This window comes from Etheostoma spectabile, chromosome 6 (genome assembly GCF_008692095.1).
Source record: "Etheostoma spectabile isolate EspeVRDwgs_2016 chromosome 6, UIUC_Espe_1.0, whole genome shotgun sequence".
Lineage (NCBI taxonomy): Eukaryota > Metazoa > Chordata > Actinopteri > Perciformes > Percidae > Etheostoma > Etheostoma spectabile.
This window is the reverse complement of record NC_045738.1, coordinates 5,099,298-5,123,619: the sequence shown is the minus strand read 5'-3', so window position 1 is coordinate 5,123,619 and position 24,322 is coordinate 5,099,298. Positions and strand designations below refer to the sequence as shown.

The window sequence follows — 24,322 nt, the reverse complement described above, 5'->3', positions numbered from 1 at the left end:
GAAATAGATTGGTCTCCAGTAGCAGCTGGCGGTGCTTCAGTTCAGTTCGCTCCAAAACACTAGAGCACCAAGCACTCAGGTAAAAGAGCGCAGCAAACTCCACAGACATGAACCGACACACCCGCTGAGCCTGTCTGTAACCATTTCTGTCAAGGTTTCTGACCTTTGTTGGACCGATGCCTTCTTCTGTAATGGCAGACAACCTTTACTTAAAACAGAACCACAAAAAAGAAAAAAAAGAAAAGGTGTACCTGTTGCTTCAATGATCTCATTATCTTAAGTTATGTTTTTATGTAGTTTTACAATGTTTTTTTTCTGTTACATGATTGTGTTGTGAAGCAACAGATTGTAGCACTATGCCAAAAAGAAATTTACCCTTGGGGACAATAAAGTGAATTCTATTCTATTCTTTGTCTATAAGTGAAAGAGAGAAAGACAGAGAGGAAGAACAACAAGAGGAAGAGAATGAAACAAAGTGTTTATCAGGATAGAAAAAGACAGGCAGAGATACAGCTGCAGAGGCCATGTGCAGAAAGAGAGAAACATGAGGAGAAAGACAGAGGTAGAAACAGACAGAAAGAAATTAGAAAAATACTTAGCGAGAAAATGAGGGCATTGAGTGGTGGTTGAGTGGTTTCAGTAATATCACAGCTTTTATCAGAATCAGCCACATAAAACCGTGTAATCAAAACATTCTCCAGCTGACTTTTAACTTGACATCTCTGACAAGCATGAGAGCTCAAACCTATGAAGTTCTGTAAAAATATACAAAATTAGTATTTATCGCTAGCAAAAAACAATAGGACCAGATTTTTGTGTCGATACAGCTGAGGTTTTCCCCTGGCTTGAAAGACTTGTTGTCATGAACGGGATTTGGAATTTAGCAAAGAACTTGAGGTTGAAAGCCACAAAACATCTTTACAGCAGTAAATTTAAGGCTACTGGGAGTCTTTTAGAAACCTGAGAAGACTAAAAGATAAAAAGTCACTGCTGGGCCAGGAATATGAATGAGCAGCTTACAGAAAGAAAAAAAAATACACAAACACAAATTGGATAGCACATTTTTTGGTCCAAAAAATCCATTTGAAACTCTGAATTTTAGTGCGTGCACTATACTTGTAATCTTATAAACTCTGCCTTGTGCAAATTAATCTGAGGACCCAGCCTTTGCATATTTACCCTTTTGCAGTGGATGAATATTTGCCGTGCTTCATACTATGCATATTTACTTAGAGTCTGAATATATTAGGCTGCCAGTTAACATTCAAGTTATGCTTTGTCCTTTGCAGACCTTCATTCTTTATAAAATTACTTTTTTAAATGCAGAGACAAAATGATATGCTGACTAAATCTACATATTTCTCTTGTCCACTTGTCTTTCCGTCCAGTGTGTAAGGAGGCCAAGGCTGACCTGGCATTCCTGGTCGACGGTTCCTGGTCCATAGGAGATGACAACTTCATGAAGATCACACGTTTCCTCTACAGCACCATGGGATCACTGGATTTGATTGGCCAGGATGGCACGCAGGTCAGTCATGTGACCACAACTTAGTCATTTTTACATCAGGGAGAATCTCAAAGGAAGAATTAAAAAATGTAACCGTAATTAACAAGTTTTATGTGCACCCACACACCTCTATGGCATCATACTACAACAAAGGAACACAATGGAAAAAAGTGGCTTTTTTGTTCTCCTTGATGTTATAAACAATACAAATACTTCTGTGATTGTATCACACCTCTGTTTTACCAAATGCATCAATACATGGGGAAAGATTTCTGAATTCAAAATGTAAGAATTCAATCTTGACTATCTGAGTCCGAATAATGTTGCAGTGTCTACTTGGAGTACTGTTATTCACTTGTATGACTGACTGTGGTTCTTGTGTCTAGTCTAAATGTCTGTGTCTTGTGACAATGACCGAAGGCTTTTAATTTTTGTTCAGTCGTTTTGTAATTCATTCTCTTTGTAAAATGCATGCTCATGGAAAATTAAATGTAAAGCAGATGCTGGGGATCTAGCCAAAAACAACCACACTGAAAACCATAAAAATAATGAAATATAGAAATGACATGTCCTTGTGAAATCTTTGGGTAAATAACCCATTCACAGAAGAGAGAATGTTGTGAAAAATATATATTTGTTCATTTATTTTTAAATATATTTTTGTAGGATAAAAAAGAAACAAAGCCCTGCTAAATATGAATTTTATGGACGTAATGTTTTGCAAGCACGTATAATAACATGATCATATGTCCAACAACCCATTGCCCCGCAGCTCCAGGCAATTACCTCATCCTCTGTCCTCCATCTTTCATATACGGCAACCCATTTCACTTTCAAGATTGCAGAAGAGAAAGAAAGTTTTTAATGCGCTTTCTACAGACTTTTATTCAATAGATAATGGAATAATGAAGACAAGACGCTGTCCTTAATAAAAGGGTGGAGAGTGATTCAACATCACAGCTGACTTTCTCAAAATCTGCAGCTTTCTTTCTATAACCAGTTAGCTATTCCTTCCATATTTTCTTTGTTGACAGAAATAGAAATTATGGACATAACAGACTTTTGGCCAAATAATGAATCTTAACCAACCTGAGTTTACAGTTTGTGTTTTTGACACGTGGGCTTGGCACATTTATTATTTGATTAAGTCTGCTGCTGTTAGCATTAATTGATTCTGTAAGAATGCTTTGGAGCAGAATTTCCCCCAATTTCCTTTGGCTGTCCCCTGACAAATAAGCAGGACCACAGCCTTGTATCTACAGAAAAGTTTAGAAAAGTGAAGAGGAACTTTAAACCCCCTAGAGAGTCAATCTTTACTTTCTGGCAAGACTTTCTCTTTAGTTGCTGTGCAGTACTCGATTAACTCTGCTCATTTTCTGCCACTGTGTTTTGTGCCAGAAAACATTACTTGTCTGGCAGGAGTGGTGGTTGTAATCATTTAGGTCTTGATGCATTTAAAGCTGGAATAATGTTCAGATTGTTTAAGAATCGACTAATGAACTATCAACTTGATTCTTCATGAGCAATACTTTAAATCACATTCCTACAGTGACTATTACAATCTCCACTGCCGCAGAGCGTTTCTCATGTATCAGGTTCATCAGTAGCAATGTCAGGCTCTAACTTGGGGCAGTAGTTCTCCATTGTCATTGTGAACTAATTTCTTAGTGCTTCTTGCCTGCATGGCCCCTACACTATGTCAGCAGAGCTCAGCTGGTTCATTTGTCACACTGTAGAGGTGCATGCTAAACCTTTTCCTTTCATTTGTGTAATGTCTGCTGTTACGCAGTTTGCTACCCTCAGTGTGCTCCCTAACCCTCTGGCAGTAGGCTTCCAAGAGCAAAACACTGGCTGTAATGTGAGAAAGTTGGCTGTACAGTAGAAAGAGAGTTGGCTTGTAAATGTAGGCTGCCCTGAGCCAACAACAGCACCATTAGCAGTCTGGAGGTAACGATAGTTGTTCTCTCCTCTAAGAGCAAGCCAATAAGATTGATTATAACACAGATTTGCAAGTTTGGACATACAGTATATATATATATAGCCATATAGAATATGTATTCAGTGACTTTTCACCTAGAGTCTTTTACTTAATGTGCTCAGTGTGGAAATATTGAGACCACCAGCACTGACCAGATTGAAAAAAAGTCACACATTTTGGCTTCTTGTGTGTGATGTACAGTTCCATTTGAACAGGATCCACTTTGTGGGGCTGCTTTGGCAGCATCTGTTTGATACTGATGTTGCTGTAGAGCATATTGAAACTGTAGAAATTGTAGGTGATAAGGAGGTTAGTATAAAGGCACAGACATTTGGTTTCATAGCACTCATATCATGCCACCTGAGCTGCTTGAACAATTAGCCTTTTTGATTTGGAGCAAGCTGAATTAAACACTTGTGTGTGTGTGTGTGTGTGTGTGTGCCTGTGTGTGTGCAGGCACACACACAGGCACTCATGCACGCACACACACTTAAACGCACGCGCACACACACACACACACACACACACACACACACACACACACACACACACACATATACATTTCAGTTGTATTGTGACTGAGAAGAGTGTGAGCAGATGATCAGTTTTGTGTGAACTATTCCTTTAAGGCAGGTTTGAAACACCAGGGGTCCAGAATATAGAAATTTAAGGTATCATTTAATTTGACATATGATTTGAATTTATTTCACTTAATTTTTCTGTCTGTCCATTTCTGCCTCTCTGCAGGTGGCCATTGCTCAGTTCAGTGACGATGCTCGGACAGAGTTCCAGCTGAGTTCCCATGGCAACAAGGAAGCGCTGTTGGAGGCTATTCAGAGGATCAAATACAAGGGAGGAAACACCAAGACAGGTCAGAGCTGTGTGTTATTGGATTATTGTAACAATAGTTCATGCAATAAAACAAGACAGGTAAATTCAGATGTCAGTTTAATACCTTATTCAAAATTTATCTCAATCTCTTCACAAAACAATCTCACCACAGGGTCTTTTAGCTGTTCTGGAGCTTTCAATCATATCACCCAGTCCTTGGCAAATATAGTTTGGCCATTTGTTGTGGAATTGTAGATGTTAAAATTAAAAAAAACTTTTTTAGCACACTCTAAGGACTTCTTGTCCATGTTGGCTTGAGATTGAAAGTTTATTCTTAACCTTGGAAGCAGCTGTTGACAAAACAATCTCACCACAGGGTCCATTAGTAGCTGATCTTGAGCTCTGTCCAAACTTTTTATGACAACTGGGCAACTCCATTTCCCCAGAACAGCTACTAATGGACCTTGTGGTGAGATTGTTTTGTCAACTGCTATATGCAAGGTCAAGAATGAGCTTTAAACCTCAATTTACAGAAACAATCTTGACAAGAAAACTTGAAGAAAGCATGTTGTGAAATTTGAAACATCTCTATGAAAATACCTGTTTTCACCAATTTAGGATACTTGTTGAAACTATCACACACTGCAGAGAGGAAAGACTTTAATTTGAAAGCATACAATGGCTTGCAAAAGTATTCATACTCCTTGGACTTTTCCACATTTTGTCACGTTACAACCACAAATGTAAATGTATTTTATTGGGATTTCATGTGATAGACCACAAAGTGGTGCAGAATTGTGAAGTAGAAAGAGCTATCATCGTACTATCCTCTCCCCACTTATTCCTTCCTCTCCCTTCTTACTCCTCTCTTTTAATCTCTCTTTCATTTCCTCTACTCTCTTGCCAACCTCCTACTGTCTTCTCCTTCACTTTATTGCCTCTTTGTGTTCCTTTTAAGCATCCTCTCTTCTTTTACCTTTTCATTGTTTTCCCTATTTTCCTCAGCATTTCACCTATTTTGTCTCCAATTTTTTATCTTTGTTTTGTCTTGTGTCCTTCTGTTTTGTTCATTTCCCTCCATACTCCTTATAGATCTACTGTACTGTCTTATAATTTAACAGGTGAAAGGTGGTGGAGTTTTAGTGTGTGTGTGTGTGTGTGTGTGTGTGTGTGTGTGTGTGTGTGTGTGTGTGTGTGTGTGTGTGTGTGGGTGTGTGGTCTACCGAAGAACATAAAACAAACCATAAAAATGTCATCTTCCCTACACAAAGAAATAATGTATTGGTTTTATTTTCCGTAACCGTCATTTATTCAGGGAAGATTCACTGAGAGGCAGCCTCTCTTTTGCAGGAATTCCCTGATCACATTTGCAAATTCCTACCTGGAGTGTGGCCCACAGTCTGATCTGCAGGCCACTGAGCAACTTCACTGGAGAGGTTTTGAAGTAAAGGGCCTTGCTCAAGGGCACCTCAGAGGTGGTAATGAGAGAGGGACAAGCACTGCTCTTTCACTGTCCCCACCCAGATTTTATTGTGTTGGTCTGGGTACTGAACTGACAACCTCCCAGTCACAAGTTCACTTCTCTAACCTTTAGGCCACCACTGCCTAGAATGAGTTACTGTAGATGGGCCACCAACTCTTACACAGTCAGGCTAATGCCTACAGTCTCACAATGTCTCCCTCTCCCTCTTTCTCTTTGTTTCTCTCTCCCACACATGCATGGACATGTACACTGCCTCAGCGTAGCTTTACTCCTCTTTAATAGCTCACACATAATGTCTATTGTTCAGGCTGTCCTTATTTCTACCACAGACACCCACAGAGCTTATTGCTTATATATAGATATATGTATATATTTTATTTTTTTGATTATACTTGAGTTCATATAATAGTTCCTTTATTTTATGTTTTTACATACATACATAGCTACATAATAAAATCTATATTATCAATCTATTTATTTGTTTATTTATAAGCTACTTCAGGCAGAAGTGAACAGTATTTTCTGATCTCTTCAATGATTTTGTTGTTTGTTCATACTTTTATTCATACATTTTGATATTTTATTTTTCATACCTTTGTTAATCTTGACGCTAAACTAAACAAACACATATACAGAGCTGTGTACTCTGAACCTCCTTGCTTACATCTTACTGCTCTGGTCCATTTAGAAATGGATCAGTAGTGAAGTTGGCTTTCAGGTCTGAGGCTTGCATTACAACTGTGCAGTTTGCACCCCAAAGCCAAACATTTCCCTTTTTTCATTCTTGAACCTCAACTTCTCCTCAGAGACCCCATCAGCTCCCCTCACTGGGACTAAATCTCTCACAGCTTTAGTGGCTTTTTTATGCTTTTACTGTAAATGCCTAGTTTACTTTATATCATCTGTCCTATAACCCTTGGGTCAAGCAAACACTGAAAACACATTTTAAAATGTGCTTAAAACCATGAATAGATCTACTGTAAAGTAACAAACGTCTTGTCAGCTCTACAGGCTCCCCTCCCTCCTTTTTTGTGAGAATAAGATTAGATTTAGAGACAGTAGATCCGGGTTTCCTAATCATGTTTATCCATTTTGAAACATTTAGTTTAAACCTGCTTGTTTTAGCTTACCTTTTCTGGGAGTTGCTGTCTAACTTGGTTGGCAACAGAGCTTGTTCTGTATATTGGGGATGAGTACTTTGCTTGATGGCACTCCAAAGGTTCGAGGAGGAGGGACAGTCTTCAAGTCATAAGCCTTTTCTCTATACACTTTTTATAAACACTATATAATGCTGCCTTCATAAAGTCTTTGAAGTCAGATTTTTTCCCCACCGTCTGTGCCCTGTCGTTTGAGTGTAAGAGAAGTGCATGTTGAGGATTTAGGGTGTGGAAGCTGATATTCTAGGATGTGGCTTTTCACTATGCATTTATTCATAAAGGTATTAGTATGCCTCTGACTGGCTTGGTTAATGATTGATTTAATGTAGCCGCATCTGTAATACTACATACAGTATGTATATATGAAGTACTGAGTGTGTATGTGTGTCTTTTGAGAATGATTTTTGTGCTGTAGATGAGTAATTGCGCTAATCCCTGATTCTGCTTACACTATGTTCAAATTAAGGAATTGTGAATAAATGTGTGCTTGTGGACAAATGTAAAGATGTGTGTGTGTGTGTGTGTGTGTGCAGTATGTGTGTGTGTGTGTAAGATGTCTGACATCCAAAATGTAAAACAGTGTCTGTTATCCTTAATTGTGCAATAACGTAATTCTACATTAGATTATTCAAGATGTGGTTGGCCTTGTTTCATGATTTTTACTTGAGCAGCCAGTCTGACTTCTTCAGCTGTAGTAATGCAGTTGTGTGAGACCATCACTCAATTTATCAAGGTTCATGAGTATTTTATGAGTTCAGGAATAGATGTATAAATGGCCCATGAATGAGTTTCACTGGCATAAAAGCCACTGAGACCCATTCAAAATCCATTGTATATTTTCAATAATGCATTCAATTGTTCAAATTTATTTTGTACTGATTTCTTACTTACTGTAACCTTTCAAAGAGTAGAGAATTGTATAGCTCTTTCTTTTCATACTAACCATACATAGTATAACAATCTCCTTCCAGTCATACAGATTTTACCTGCAGCCACATAAGAACTGGGAAAAAGTCTCCTACTTCATCACATTGCACTTCGGATGCTGCAACAGGAGAGATGATTTCAACTATTTTCTTATTATATTCCTTCTTAAGTGACAGCGAGGGAACTGGTTAGCTGTTGCCAGACTGCAGGCCCAATCCGAACTGTTGGGATTTATTTAAACACAAAAAAGATCGCTGATTGATAATGGGCCTTTGAACCCAAGATCGACTTACATGTTTTTGTTTTGTTTCCATTTTTCCTCACCCTTCTTTTGTATCTGCCCTTCCTCATCTGACCTCTTCCTTCTTCCTTTTCAACCTTTCCCCCCACTCTTTCTGTGCCCTCTTACTTGCCCTACCCTTTTGTCTTCCGCCTCCTACCCAACCCCTCCTCTGTCCCATCCCCTGTCGCCTCTGCTCTGTGTCTCACTTCATGCCTGGCTGGCTGCTGTAATTCCAGTCTCGCCCCAGTGTGATCAGAGGACAGTGTAGAAACAGATGTATCACTAGCTGATATCTGACAGCACAACACTTTACAGGCCAAGCACTCTATCATTTGTCACCACTGACAGCTCAGTGAAAAAATTAAAATGGTCTGATGATTTTGGTTTCGGTTTGAAATTGGGAGACAGAAACACCACACACATTCTCACCCATACATTAAGTGTTTGGTCAACCTAAAGAGCCATTTGCTGCTTTATCTTGTATTGTTTTTATTGCAAAGTTCCCTGACACTCGGCCCTTCTCTTAATAAATCAGACACACTCTTGAACACGCACAAGGAGTGAGTTTTAAAGGACAGTGAGAGTTAAGATAATTAATGGTAGTGATTGTCCATTTAATCATGAAAAGGTCAGGTGGAGATGAGTAGATGAGCTTTGTGAAAAATATTAATGCAAATCACGATAGAGAATATGCAAAAACTGGCATTAAATAAAATGACCTACCTATGTGTGGTGTTAGCACACACACAATTGGTATATTTGCACAGACATTGTTGCTAATATTCAGTGTGTGTGAAAAACAGTTAAATCTTAGTTTAATCAACAACACAAAATATCTCATATGAGGAGGTTGGGGTGGTGAAGGGAACTGTGTCATCAAATGGCAGAAGCATGAACATAAATAACAGTGATACACGTCAGGTTTTAATGTCCTGCTGTACACCTCCATGAATATAATGGTACGTTACTAGTTAAACAGCTGGCAATGATTGCAAAGTATACAATCAGACAGTACAAGTGTAGCTTCAGTGCTTTGTTTAACTTACATTATGCTTCATTTGTGTAACATAACAAAATATTGACAAAAAAAAGACACAATGTGTACTGCGATTAACTATCTAATTGAAGTTTCTGCACATTCATTTTATAGTTTAAATTGACAGAAACAAGCAAACCTAAACACCATGATATGCTTCAAAAAGCAGGGCATAAATGTTAAGTATACTAGTTATATGCAAAAATACTGGTACGGGTTTTATATCATAGGGTTATCATTTTTTCCTCCATCAGGTCGGGCCATCAAACATGTGAAGGAGACTATTTTCACCCCAGAGGCCGGAGCTAGAAGGGGTGTTCCTAAAGTCCTGGTTGTTCTCACTGATGGACGTTCACAAGATGATGTCAACAAAGTGTCCAAGGAGATGCAGATGGATGGTTGGTATTTGATAGACCAAACACAGAAAAAAAACAGTGGTTGTTTGTTAAAGTTTTGAAAAAAATGTCTACAATGATGTGCTTTTTTGACATTCATAAGGTAAGTTGTGTGTGTTGGTACAGTACAGGCAAGATGGCAGACAGATCCCCATTCCCTCTTTCAATTCTTGGATGCTTACATACTTTTTGTCACATTTTACAGTTATGGGATATGAGACGCTTCCACCATTGGTTTAAAGCCCATAACTCCCAACAATGCGTTACATTTCGCCACTTTATCCGCTACATTTACTTACAAGCTTGTAGTGAATTCTCTTGTTTAACTCCATTCTCAGGCTACATCATCTTTGCCATTGGCTTTGCGGATGCAGACTACGGGGAGCTGGTGAATATTGCCAGCAAGCCCAGCGATAGACACGTCTTCTTCGTGGATGATTTGGATGCTGTGAAGAAAATAGAAGAACAGCTCATTACTTTTGTCTGTGAGGCTGCCACCGCCAGTAAGTAACACTACTGTGGGTTTTGAACAGAGAGAGGGAGGGGGAACGAGACCAGGAGGAAAAAGAGTTTTTTGAGAAAGCAGAGACCTAGAGAATGACTGAAGAAAAACTAAAAATATTAAGGATGAACTAACAGACTATTTTCTGTCTTTCAGCTTGTCCATCAGTTTTGATGAGTGGTAACACAATGGCAGGTAAAGGAAACTACGTAATATACTGTACAACAGACACATAGGTGCAACCATGAAGATGGTATTAACATAATGACGTTAATATGTGGTTGCTGGAACTGATTGTAATTTCAGTGATCACATGGAGGAGGAGGAGGAGGAGGATGCTGATCTTAATGAGGACGAAGGAAATTATGATTTGTTTCTTGCAGGTTTCCGTATGATGGAGAAGTTTGGCCTAGTAGAGAAGGAGTACAGCACCATACCTGGAGTTTCTCTGGAGCCAGGTTCATTCAACAGCTTCCCCTGTTACAGATTACACCGTGACGCCCTGGTGTCACAGCCCACCAAGTGAGTATGTCCACTCTAAGGTGGGGAGAAATCTGAAAACACAGACTTCTGTGTACAAAAGCACTGTTTAGATTGTTTTCTAGAAATTCTGTTTCAGTTGACAAGCAACAAAAATAGTGCATCATAGCTGATAATGAGTTAGTTTTGTTTGAGTTACTGTGCATAATTACACATCCAATCTCTTGCATCCTATTCTTTATAGTCACTTGTGTTCTGTTATGGCTTAACACACAATTTAGCTGTTCTCATTGACATATATTTCTTTTATCTGTTGTCTAAAAACAACTCATAAAAGTAACCTGTTAACAGTAATCCCAAAGCAGCAATAAAACTGTTTATCAAGTGTTGATTTAAATTAAAACCTTCCTTACATGGGCATAAAAAATAAGTGATAGCAGACAGAGTTGCAGGTGACGTTTGGAGACAGTTTCATTTGTTCGAGTGTCATTCAGATCAAGATCCCTTTTGCAAGAGAAATTACAGTTAAAATAAAAAATATCAGCATGTTAAGTTGTCATTTCTTTTACACAACTTCATACATCTAAATCCAGTTGACTACTATTTAACCTAAGGTTTCGTCTGTGTTTCTCAGAGTTATTTTGATCCCACTCTGCTGTTTATCCATCTATGTTTGCTTGCTCCCTTGCACATGGGGAGTGATGACTGTCAGCAGGACACAAACACCAGAGGACTTTGAATTATCAGCCAGCAGTACACACAGGATCCTAAAACTATTTAACAGTCCTGCCAATGAAAATGTGCAGACTTTCAAGCTTAAAGAAAAACCACCAGGGAACAAACATGAAAGAAAATATGTCAAAGATTTGCCCTTTGTCTTGGTTTTGGATTATCTTTTAGGACACAAGGGTTCAAGTCCCACTCATAGCACCTGGGCTGTTATACTTTCTATCTTGCATGTCTCACAATCAGTACTTGCCCCCAATGCTAATAACCACAAATAGTGGTCTTGAAAATTATAGAATTGGAGTCTGTTGCTGTCACTGTTACAATTATATTAAAGAAAGGCCGTACAGAGAATGCATTTTTGTACAAATCATGGAATTCCTGCTATAAAAAGAAATGTACTTAAAGCTCAGAGCAGAAGCAGATTTTGTTGCAGTAATATATTAATCATGCAGTTTCCACTAATCCCTGCAATTCATACTGCCAATTAACACAAAAAAATAAATTGGCAATTTCAGATCCTTTTCTTTTTTTAGGCCTCAAAGATCAATTCTAATATGTTTTTTTTCGAAACGAATCGCAACCTGTAAAATCTTCATCCCCGGGGAGGCTTTACAGTACATACAAAAAGCAATACACTTACTAACATTTACTGCACATTTCGCCAGTACACATTTAATGCCCTGTTAGTTTCCAATGGAACATATTCTCTGTGTGTGTCCTGACCAGAGCAACAGAAAAACTACCTCAAAAATAAACTCAGGCTTTGATTAATTGTCTGCTTTCCACATATGGGTATACCATGTATATATCTCTTTGAATTATCTTTTGTTTTCATTGTTTACACAGGATAATTTTAGGACCTATTATAGCGTTTTGTTTAATTAGACCATACCCAATCGGGTAAGTATCAATAAACAATTAAAGGTGTTCAGGTCATGTCTTCAGGTTTCATCAGGAGTTTTCCTTGTGCATTTTAAATTGGTTTCTATTCACAAATTTAGACCATGACCACAAGTAATTAAGAGGCATCACAGCTTTAGGAGTACCTGGAAACAAATGACTGAAACAAATTCTCTAGGATGCTTGCAAAAGCATCGTTTACCTAGCACTAAAAATATTCAAGTACAAAACCCATGCATACAAATACTTAAGATGGAGTAGTTAATGGCTTCAAATGTGCTCTTGTAATATATTTTTTCTGCAACGTTTTCATTTTGGAGTTTTCTGCTCCATGATTGTTCAGTTTGTGAAAAGAGACTTTGACGAGCCCCCTAAAAAAATGTTGAGCTGAGATCATTTGAACCTGAAGTGCTCGAAGGCAGCTGCACAAAAAAGAAGGCTCGGCTTGGAGATCAAAAAGAGCCTGGCACTCGAAGACAGTCTCAGGCAGCCAAAATCACTCTACAAGAGAGCTGAAAAGAGACAATGGCACTTTGAAAAAGACACCTAGTGGATAAATGCCTTTAGGGCATAGCTGAGCTCACTATCTACGTGTGTATGTTTTTCATGTTCTTTTTTATGTGTGTACCAGGTACCTTCACCCTGAAGGTTTACCCTCTGACTACACCATTTCTATGATGATCCGTTTACTTCCTGAGACCCCACAGGAGCCCTTTGCATTGTGGGAAATCCTCAACAGGGACAACGAGCCACTGGTGGGACTAATCCTGGACAGTAAGTTTGAATCACCCTTTGTCTCCCCTACTTCAAACTCAACCAGCAAACTTGTGCTGAAGCTCCTGCAGTCCCAGTGTCTCCAAATAATCCATAAGAGTGCATTATGCAGCAGATTGCAGAAGTGCGGCTGGAGAAAAATCCCTCTATTTTTGATCCATCATAACATACCTTTAAATGAGCAACATATTCATCTTACCTTTATATCTTCAATCATTAACAAGATATAGAGATACCAGAGCACATCTGTTTGGGGAAGGCCTGGGACACACAATTAATAAGGGAAAGCATCATGACCTAAAATGTAGAGGTGCAGATCCTTGTTGGTTTTAGAGTTTGTAACTAAGATCACAATTTTATATAAAGCCAGTATTTTCAAACCCAAAGCAGATGGGATGATGGTGTCCTTAGATTGACCATGTTGCAGTGGCTGTGTTTGTATCCAACTGTGTAAAGCGATGCGACAGAAACACTGCACACTGGGTGAACTCAACCCAGGCATCAACCTTTAGAGGTGTTTTGGACACTGACTTGGAGGAGACCCATCGCAGACTCCTGACCTGCTGCGGAGATGATGTTACCAGCTGGAATAGATGGCCTTGGGATCTTGGGATCCCCTGGAGTAGCTGAAAGAAGCTGCAGGGGAAAAGTTATTTTGTTTTGCTTTGCTGTCCCTCGTGACCCTAATGCAGCCAAGCGGCAAGGCATAGCACACACATTCCCATACTAATATACTATACTATACTAATGGATTACATGTACTTTTTTTGCCTTGCCAGATATTAAACAGCAACAAAATAATAATTATGCTTCTTTAAACATCTCAATGCAGTGATCCATTGAAACATTTTTCATATTTCATCTTTCAAATACAGAAGCAATGCTAGTATAGTAAGTAATAATATCAGTGTTTTTATTGACTTTGTACAAACAAATTCAGTTCTCATTGACACTAATATCACACATAATATTAGAACAATAGGGAGGACGGTATGGTCCTGCACTCATGAGAAACTCCATAAGAAACACAAATTCAGAATTTTTATTTACAGGGTTTTGCAAATTAAAGATGACAGGGATTGTATGCATATGTCACAATGAAATTGATCATATTTATCAGTCAAAATTACCTCTGATGAAGTTTGTACTTGTTCAATGGTAAAATGCAGACAAACAGCAGAGTAGCACAAAGATTGTCAAAGTTTGTTGCTAAAATGCAGCCCATGTACTTCACTGTTGAATCAAACCAGACTTTTATTGGAGTCTGCTAATAGGATACAGTGACAATAGTGTCTACTACTAAGTGTTTACTTAATGTGAACATCAACCTTTTCTATCCTCCCCACCACCTACTCTGGTTGTCCCCCCACAGACTCTGGAAAGACCCTGACGTTCTTCAACTATGACTACAAAGGAGACTTCCAGACCGTCACCTTTGAAGGAACTGAAATCAAAAAAATCTTCCATGGTAGCTTCCACAAGGTTAGTCTTTAATATCTGTGTGCTAAAAATTACTTGAATCATAAAAACAGATTAATAATTTAAAGTAATTTTTAAAGGGAAAAAATTGCATTTGCTGGTTATAATTTTATACTACTGTACATGTTTCTGTATCATAACAATATACTGTAAGTATAGGTTTTCAGCGGCTGGTTTAAAATATGTAAGCAGGTTTAAAGATGCATTTCAAACATAAAAACATGACATAATTACTAAAATTCTAAAAAAGTGTACTTTCCAGCATGTGCTACTGGATTGTTAAAGTCTAGTAAAATGAAACAGTGTTATCCTACTCAGGAGCTACGTGTGCCAGTTCACATCACATATCAGGTTCACACTGGCAAACAGTCATTATAATAATAATATACTTTATGTATATTTAGGTGGTAGTTTTTTAGACAAACAGCTGAGGCTTTCTAACAAGCCGTTGAGATAGGACAAAAAACAGGAAGATCAACTGTTTTTTTGATGTTTTTATAGTGGTGGAGCCTGTTGGTGGTTTTCCAGTGGCTCTTTTTTCTCTTGACCTGTCAACACCACTGTGATGAGTGGGTGTGCAGGTGATGATATCCCTCCCCCCTCTTCTGTCTCTCCCTCCCACTCTCCACTGCTTTTTCTATACCCATTTTTTATTGTTATTCCTTTTAAACTAGTGGAGTGTACGGAGTGGGAGTGAAACTGCAGATTCTTTCACCCTTCAAGACCTCTCTGCTCTTCCCTGATAAAGTGATAGTCAGATCAGATTAATTAAAATTCCAATAGACTTTTTACCTAACATGTAATCAATGCCACATAAATTACACGAATGTAATACTTCCGACAAAATACATTTGATGTACACAGAATATAGAAGAAGGCAACAATTTGTGGTCGTTTTCCATGATTTTGTCGTTATTCCTGTTCCCTGGTGACCTTAGGACACTAGTTTGTCCTCCCAACTGATTCTCTGACAAAGACATTTCATATTTCCTTCAATCACTGTGATTCTAACCAAATATATTCACATAAATGATATTGTGTCAAATTGCTCAGACCAAATGGAAATGGCAAATTTTGATAACATTCCTTCAGTAAAAGACAATTTTCTGCTCACTTGAGACGAGAAAGTGTTTTGTGAAAAAATAAATAACTGAATAAATAATGACATTGGTTCGGCCTCAACTGGCCCTGTGAATGAAAAATTCACATTGCAAAACCCATTGGCGTGAAATATCAACATTACCCAAAGCAAAATAATAATAACAACTTGCCAAATACTAATCAATTATTTTGTCTTAGCGGACATGTTATTTGAAATAACCACACTGTTCAGGAGGTGTATTTACTTCAGCAGGGCTGATGGAAAGTATTGTTTTGTTAGATTTTAAAAGAGTGTTTAACATTTGCCTGACAAATGGATGGAAACATAACTCTGAAAAATGAATTGAATGGAGTCCAGAACAAGTTTTTATTGCTAATTTCTTTTCTTTTTTTGCTGTAGAGCTGCTGCTGTTGTATACTTTATTTCCTGGAGCTCTGGTTCTTTGATTTAAAAAAAAAAATTAACCAACACCAACCCACCAACTCTCTGTCTTTCTTTATCTCAATTTTCAAAATGTCAGGGAGTGGCTGTCCATCATCCTCTGTGCCTTTTTGTTTTCTCCATTGTTTTCTATCTCTCTGCTGGAGAACATGACAATGTTGAGAGAGGTAACAGATGCAGAAGACTGCCCGGCCAGAGGAAGTGTTCTTTTCCGCATAGACAGGATGACAAGTGAATAAGAGCAGCGTCCGTGTGCGTGTGCATGTTTGTGTGCCGGTTATAAAGGGATTACCATATGAAGACACCTCGTGTGAAAGCAAGAATACCCAGCAGGATCTGTCACTGCTCAGCGAAAGAGACACAGAAGACAGAAACAGGTGAAAGGAGGGAGTGCAGAGGAAGAAATAAATATGACAGTGAGCTTGAGACACAAAGAGGAAATACAGAGACAAAGAGACATATAGGGACATGTAGACATAGAAATGAGATGTGAAAGTTATTTTTAGTATAACTCACATATAGCTCAGAGCCATAATATACTCCAGAAGTGTATAAACGCCATTTCTGTAACTCCCAAAATGATTAAGTACCTCACATAAAAAATGCTAGAGAGCACTGGAAACTGTAAAAGTTTACACTCAGGAAATTTGCACCAGTGTTTATGGTTTCTTGCTAGCTTTACAGTAATCTACAATATTTCACAGAATCAAACTCACAAGCTTGTTCATGTGGTCATAAATTATTATTGTTAAATTATTATAAATCTGTTTCCATGAATGTTGGCAGCTTCTTGGAAAGAAAAGAAGTTGAAATGGAGAAACAAAAGCAGCAACTAGAAACACATGTGTTGAGTTGGGTTGGGTTGAGTTGGGTGGAGTTGGGTGGAGTTAGGTGGAGTTGAGTTGAGTTGGGTTGAATTGAGTTGAGTTGGGTTTAGTTGGGTTGAGTTGAGTTGGCTTGAGTTGAGTTGAGTTGAGTTGGGTTGAGTTGAGTTGAGTTGGGTTGAGTTGGGTTGAGTTGGGTTGAGTTGGGTTTGGTTTGGACAAGTTGAGTTGAGTTGAGTTGGGATGAGTTGGGTTGAGTTGAGTTGAGTTGAGTTGACTTGGGCTGGGATGAGGTGAGTTGAGTTGAGTTGAGTTGAGTTGAGTTGAGTTGAGTTAAGTTGGGATGAGTTGAGTTGAGTTAAGTTGAGTTGAGTTGGGTTGAGTGAGTTGAGTTGAGCAACCATTCACCATTTACACACATTCATACAATGTGGCCATGGCTGCCATACAAGGTGCCACCTGATAACCACACACACATTGACATTCCGATGGCGCAGCAACAGTGGGCTTGGGGTTTAGTGTCTTGACCAAGGACACTTCGACATGGGACTCCAGGGCTCTACCATTGAGCCACAGCCGCCCCAGACCTGAGAACATTTTTGTCATGATAGGGTCAGAATGCCTAATAAATTCCAGTCCAGTTTATCTGGATTTGGGCTTTAGGAGCTGTACTTGACAGACAACTTCACACTCAATACTGCAATTCCTTGGCTGCTTGGCAATACACTTGCATTGACATAGTTTTGTCCCATAGAAATTCTTGAGTATATGTGTGTGTATATATATAAATAGGATATTCCTTTTTATCCTTATCCTCATCCTTATCCCTGGCGCTTATCTAACATGATTGTGTATGATTTTATTTAAAATGTTTTGACTAAAACTTGACTAAGATACCTGTGTTCTCCTTTGACTAAAACTAGACTAAATTAATAAGACTTTTAGTCGACTAAAACATGACTAACAAAAAAATGTGTACATGTGAATTACTAAATATGACTAAAACACATTTGAACATTTGGCACAAGACAAAAACTAAGACTAAATTAAACATAGGTGACAAAATTAACACTAGCAAGCACACACACACGCTCTCTTTGTCTCTCTTTCTATCTCTCTCTCTCTCACACACTCTTTCAAGCGAGCATGCGGATGGATTCTTATTTTTTAAGTGCAGGCCAGAAACAGCTGAGTCAGCACAAATACTGATAGCCTCATCTACTTCAACCCACATTATCCTACACATCATGTTTAAAAAGTGCCATAGCAATGTATCTGTGTGTATGTGCGTGTGTGTGCGCGCGCGCGCCAATTCCCTAGTTCCATCATTGTATCAAACACTTTCCAAGAGGTGAGATAAATTAAATGTGCACACACATACACACACACAAACCTCTAACTACAGTCTGCACAGCAGCAATTCATGTGAAAGCTAGGAAAGACATTTTTGGAAATTAAGAAACTAAATGAGAATAAAACAGTTCCACATTTACCGTTAGAGAGAAACAATGAACAGGTAAAAGAGGAAAGATACCAATATGTCCAGGTCAGGTTTCTGAGGTTACATACACAGTTCTAAAAAATGTAAAAAACACTTCCTTTACTATACTAAAACTGCACACTTACTGTTTTTCACAAGGTAATGGAGGTGGAAGCACTGGGAACACCACAGTCATTAGTGTTTACCGTATAGATAATGCAGGTTCATGTGTTGACAAAAAACTTGTAAAACTTTTAAACTATTATGTACCTTTATTTTGTCCAGTAATGATGTAAATTACTACAGACAAAATAAAAAATGTAAAATAAATTTACATACTATATAGGTAAGCAAACTGAGGATTTTCATTCATTCTTGTGTAACTTGCTTACTGCTATAAAATAAAAATAAAAGAAAATAATTTCACTCTTTTCTTGGAGAAAATATTATTTGTGTGAAGTCACTTTAATTATTCAAACTGTAAAGAGGAAAAGTTGGTAATATCTGTATTGGTGTTTGATGCTAGTGTTTTTACTCTCAGTGTGTTCTGAGTTCTAAGTGTGTGTCATCTCTGTGAGGATTGGTCATAGTGTTACGCTGCACTGAGCCTGTTTTGAGACGTGTATTAAGAGTTGTGTTTCTTTGAATGAGTTTTGCAGGTGAACTGTTTAGCTCCGGTTACTGTTGGTAACTGTGGTGACTGTGGTTAGAGTTTTTCACATGTGGTTTCAGTTGTGACAAGTGTCGTTTAGCAATCAAAACAAAACTGTAATGTTTCTTCCTAGTTTTATCCTTTTTCCACTCTTTGCACTTTTTATTCTTCTTCCCTTTCCTTTCATAGTTCGTTGTTAAGATGGTGATACTTACACTACTCTGGTATAAACATTGCACTTTCATCTCTTGGAATCAGCCATGAAATATGCCTTCAAACACACTTCTTCCCTTGTGACATTAAGAAATTAAAAGCCCAGTGAATAAAACTGTTTAAGAAACTCCAAGCTGTCTTAAATTTTGCATTAAGAACACTTTTAGTTTTTTTCTTCCTGCTGATTTCCCCCTGTTTGACATTTTTATTCAGTAAAGATAATGCTAAATTGATAGCTCAGTATTGTTGTTTTTTGCTGTCAAAGTACAACAGAGTTGTTATTCAATCTGCAAGATTATAAAGAAGTAATATGTGCAACATGAAAAAAACAGAAATGTAGCGCTGTCTGTGGTTCCGAAAATAAAAAGTAATTTGTCTGAAAAACGATAAGGAAAAAGAATTCAGATAAAGAAACAAAGAAAAACATCTGCTGACACAGAGACGCAGACTAATGAGGTGCTTTGTATTACAGAAAGATATTGTTGATGTCTAAAAAGAGCAGTAGCACTAGAAAATACAAGACTGTGTATGTCTGAGAGGCTAATTCATCTTGTGCTGGCAGTATTAGAAGCTGAGGGTGGATCTTGTAGTTTCCAGCCAGCCAACTGACCTTCTAGTAGCAGCACAGAGTGAAAAACATTCTTTACATTCAATACTTATTATTCTACAGCATATCTATAGTCTCATTGTGTTTTGGTCATGTTTTTTTTGTTTGTGGGTTGTGAATGCTGGCCTATAAAACTGATCCCAACTCTTAATTTTAAGACTAAGAATTTTCTTAGCTTTGAGGTTATCTAACAACTCTCAGGTGAACAAAAACAACAAAACATAATGGTGCAAATGTCAGAAGCCTACTCCAAGTTGTAATGTAATTGTACACTAAATATGCACTCTATACAGCCCTCAGATGCTGTCCTAATGACACAACCATGCATTTATAATAACATTTACAAGAATGAAATCTGATCCAATGCTCCGTGTGAAATACATCTCAATTGTCTACATGTTGATTATTGTTATTGTACAGAAAAAGGGCAGGTAATAGCTGACTGGAATTTCCTTTCCAAGTTCAAAATACAGATGCTGCTTGTTCACGACCATGTTCACGACCTGTAAATGTCACATTTACTGTGTGTGTATGTGTGTAAAAGAAGTACATTTGACTTGCATGTATTAGTAAAAACCTCCGTCAAACTGAAAATAAGTGTTAGTCGCTGCTTGAGTAAATGGAGGAACCAGCTAGCATGAAGGAGAGTCACTGCTATGTTTAACACACACACACACACACACACACACACACACACACACACACAATGGCAATACTGTTTTGATACACAGACGCTAAATATCAATGTTTTATCATATACAGTATGTGTTGGTCAGTTTGTCTGCTTGACACTTCTAATTTGCAGAAATAAAATTGAAGTGAGACGAACAAACAAAAATTAGCTTACCTGTTTGAGTGTGCGCCAATGTACAAAGGTTCAGTCCTCACACAGCAGCCGTGGGTTCTATTCTGAGCTGTGGCCCCTTTCCTGTCTTAAGCTGCCCTGTCAATAAAGGCCTGAAAATTCTCAAAAAATTATCTTTAAAATAGAAAGTGATCTATGAACTATTTTAGATTTAACAATTAAAATATTTGTTGAACTATGAAGCCTTTTGTAACAAATAAATAAATAAAAAGGCCTCTTAGATTTTTTTTTATCATCTTTTATATCACACAAGTGCAACACACACACACTATGCCAAGTGAAGTGTGCAGAATGGAGGATGAGAACAGAAAGCCATTATAAAGCAGCCATCCAAATGTCAGTCAAGGAATGGGCCTTGACACTTGAAAATGAACTTAGTCCAAATCCAAATTTGCTGCACCTTGTTTTAGTGTGTGTGTGTGTGTGTGTGTGTGTGTGTGGAGGTGTATGTGCTGCACACATGCATTAATGTTCCTATAACTTACATTGCATGAATATTTGTATTAAGGCTGTGAAAGAGTGATAGAAAACCTCCCATTATGGTGAAACATGCGGGTGCTAATAGTCTATTTTATTACTATCCTTCAGCAGGATGCAGCTCTCTTTGCTCATTAACCAGGCGACCGGTTGAATTTCACAGTTCACTGCACTGGCAGTGGCTTCCTCTAAGGAGGCAGTTTGAGCTCACAGGACCAATTTGTGTGCCTTAATGCTTTTAACTTCTGTTTATAAAAACACACTCACACATGCAAAGGAACCCATTGCCACTGTGACTAATCAGTAAAGAGGTGGTCTTTTGTTGTTGGTGCACATACACACGTAAGGGGTTGTATTTTGGCTGATCAAAGATACAAGACCTTTGAAAATGCTGCACTTATTTATGTCACAACTCTGTTTTATTGAATACATCTATCCAGTTGTTTGTGTTTATGTCTGGTTATATACGTAAGACAATAATCATGGGTAATACAGACTAAACGTGGACATTCAAGACAATAATCATGGGTAATACAGACTTAACAAGGATTCACTGTTGAGACAAAATACTCCCTAAAATAATACAAAAAAGTAAAGACATTTTCACATCTTATTTGCTCAATGGGTCTTTTGATGTAGCTTTAGTTTGGGAAGTCCAACAATCTAATGGACCTACAATCTAATGCACCGTATTCTCTCTCTTTCATACAGCTCCATGTAACCATCAGCAAGACGTCTGTGAAGGTGGTGTTAGATTGTTCTGTGGTTGGGGAGAAATCCGTCAGTGCTGCTGGCAACATTACCACTGATGGAGTGGAGATCCTCGGAAGGATGGTTAATTCCAGAGGCAGACGGGACAACTCTGCTCCAGTCAGTATAAATTATTATCTGCATCATTGTTAAGTGCACTCTGAAGAGAGGGTGATTGCATACCTGTATTTTTAAGGTTCCCACTGGTCATGGACATTTGATAGGTGGCAGGAAGAAAAAAATGTTATCAGGACAGAAGAATATGTGGGATTGTCCGCGTAATCAAGTTAGAGTTACATGCATTTTCACATATTCCTTGAAAAAATGCTTGTGTTCAATATTTCTTCCACAGCATATCTGTATGGTGTAAACCCCATCTAAAGAGAGAGCAAATGAAATTCTGCTTAAATCCAATCTGGCTGTTATAATTGTCCCTTGTGGGCAATGTGTGTCACTTTGTGGATTATAAAATGGCAACCATTATGTATATACATTTTAGTGAGTTCATTTTATTTATTGCAAATGCTTTCTTTAGCTGTGCTCTACCCATAACACAAGCAGTCAAAAAAAACTTGTTGGCACATGGAGGCAAGGGAGAAAGTAAGATATTATCCCGGGCTTCTTGGAATTCTGAGCACTGCTATTATTAAATGTATACTCCAAAGCTGCTCCCAAAAAAATATCAGCTGGAAAATGGTGTTATAATGAAGGAAAGTATTACATTTTCTTCACCCGATTGTCCCTTACTAGCCAGTAATGGTTATTTATTCAAACACGTGTTGTGTCTGTCATGTTTGGAAAGAAAGAAATTGCAGAAAGTAATGTTTTAAAATTAAACCAAAATGGTAGTTAAGCGGATGAAGATGGATGGATGGATGGTAGTTATACCTGGCATCAGTTTATTCAATTTTACTGTGTGTACTCCAGAAGGGAAGTCTTTAGTTGAAAAACGTACTCTGTTTTAGGCTCCACAGTGAGGGACATTTCTTGTTATCTGGAGACTCTTAATGGTGTGCCCGTTCATGGTGACAGCTGAGCCTGCAGATTTTCAGGTGATGGGTTGAATTAGAGGATTACAAAAGTGACAGTACATCAGCATATATAAATTAAATCATATAATGACAATCGTGACGCTTTTCTCAAGATTTCAATTAGCCAGCACAGCTATTCTATGTATCTGGGTCAAAGCCCATACTGATCATATAAAGTCCGTATCTTTCAGGTCTCAACTTTACTTCCAATTTGACTGAGACTGCCCAGTTCTTTAAAGTCTAAGACCCCCTGTGGTGTTGTAATAGAACCACTATAATTATTGAGTTATGGCTGCATTTACACCAAATCAGGCGTTTAGCGCAGGGTTGTGCAGCAGTGTGGGAGTGTCAATTAATGGCCCATTTGTGTCTCCATTGTGTATGATGTCGGACTGCGTTTCCCCATCGCCTCAGTCTAAACCCACTCCCTCCCATCAACTGAATAGGAGGACTGATGTTTTTGCCTGATTTGGTGTGAATGCAACCTAATACAGTTTGACACAGGCTGCGGGGCAGGCCTTTAATCTTTATGAGTTAAAACATTTGACTCAAATTTCCATTTATTTGTAGTACATTTTGACATTTGACAGAGATGAGGTGACAGAGTCCACTGGTTGCTTTTAGCCTTGGGACTTCTGCACCTTTTTTAACGAAGGCCAACAGGGCCAAACAATGTGTCCATACAGAAAACTTCTCTAGAAATAAAGTAATGAAGATTACAATTGTGTAAATGAATCAGTAGCAGAGAAAATAAACGCCCAGTAGTTATTGCCCAGCTTTCCACAAGCTGACAGAATCTCATCCAAGTCTGCAATCATGTGTTTGTGTCTATGTATTGAACTTCCTAGACAAAACCGTTTCAAAGTCATTAAGTCTAAGTGGGAGTTTTCCACACTTTAAGTTGCGTCTGTGTAATATATGTGTATACAGTTTGGTTTCTGGATAGTTAGAAATGTAGATACAAGAAATTGCCATTCTAATTAAATGAATAAAAACAGTATATATGTAATGTATGTCAGTTGTGATGATAAACTTTGAATCAGACTTGTGCCTATGACCTAAATTATGGTCTACTCTATAGTTTAAGACTAGTGGAGCCTCCTGAACATTCTTTTGTTCATTAAAGTTCAGCCAGACTTTACATATATCCCAGCACTTTTCAGCTGGTCATTAGAGCTTGCAAGCAGCCAAACAGTCTCTGTGTTCTTGTTTCTTATTGATACAGAAACACCACAAAACCATGTAATTACAAAATACCACAGTTCACATTCCATGTGTAACATTGTCTCTTTTATACTTCTGCATTTTAAAATATGTTAACTGCTAAAATTTTAGAGTCAATGGAATTGGTTTGTTTGTGTGTGTGTTACTGTACTAATGCATCTGTGTGTGTGTGTGTGTGTGTGTGTGTGTGTGTGT

At 38.1% G+C, this 24,322-nt stretch overlaps 1 protein-coding gene across 2 annotated transcripts in view; it reads left to right on the top strand.

The window, feature by feature from the left end:
- Positions 1–24,322, top strand: part of col14a1a (collagen, type XIV, alpha 1a) — a 131,936-nt gene that overhangs the window by 72,449 nt on the left and 35,165 nt on the right. For both annotated transcript variants that reach the window (XM_032519029.1, XM_032519030.1), the window contains exons 26-34: positions 1,389–1,528; positions 4,233–4,356; positions 9,457–9,600; positions 9,936–10,100; positions 10,256–10,294; positions 10,483–10,621; positions 12,840–12,982; positions 14,355–14,464; positions 21,834–21,992. In XM_032519029.1, the coding sequence (XP_032374920.1) occupies positions 1,389–1,528; positions 4,233–4,356; positions 9,457–9,600; positions 9,936–10,100; positions 10,256–10,294; positions 10,483–10,621; positions 12,840–12,982; positions 14,355–14,464; positions 21,834–21,992 (1,163 nt within the window). The remainder of the gene's footprint in view (positions 1–1,388; positions 1,529–4,232; positions 4,357–9,456; positions 9,601–9,935; positions 10,101–10,255; positions 10,295–10,482; positions 10,622–12,839; positions 12,983–14,354; positions 14,465–21,833; positions 21,993–24,322) is intronic.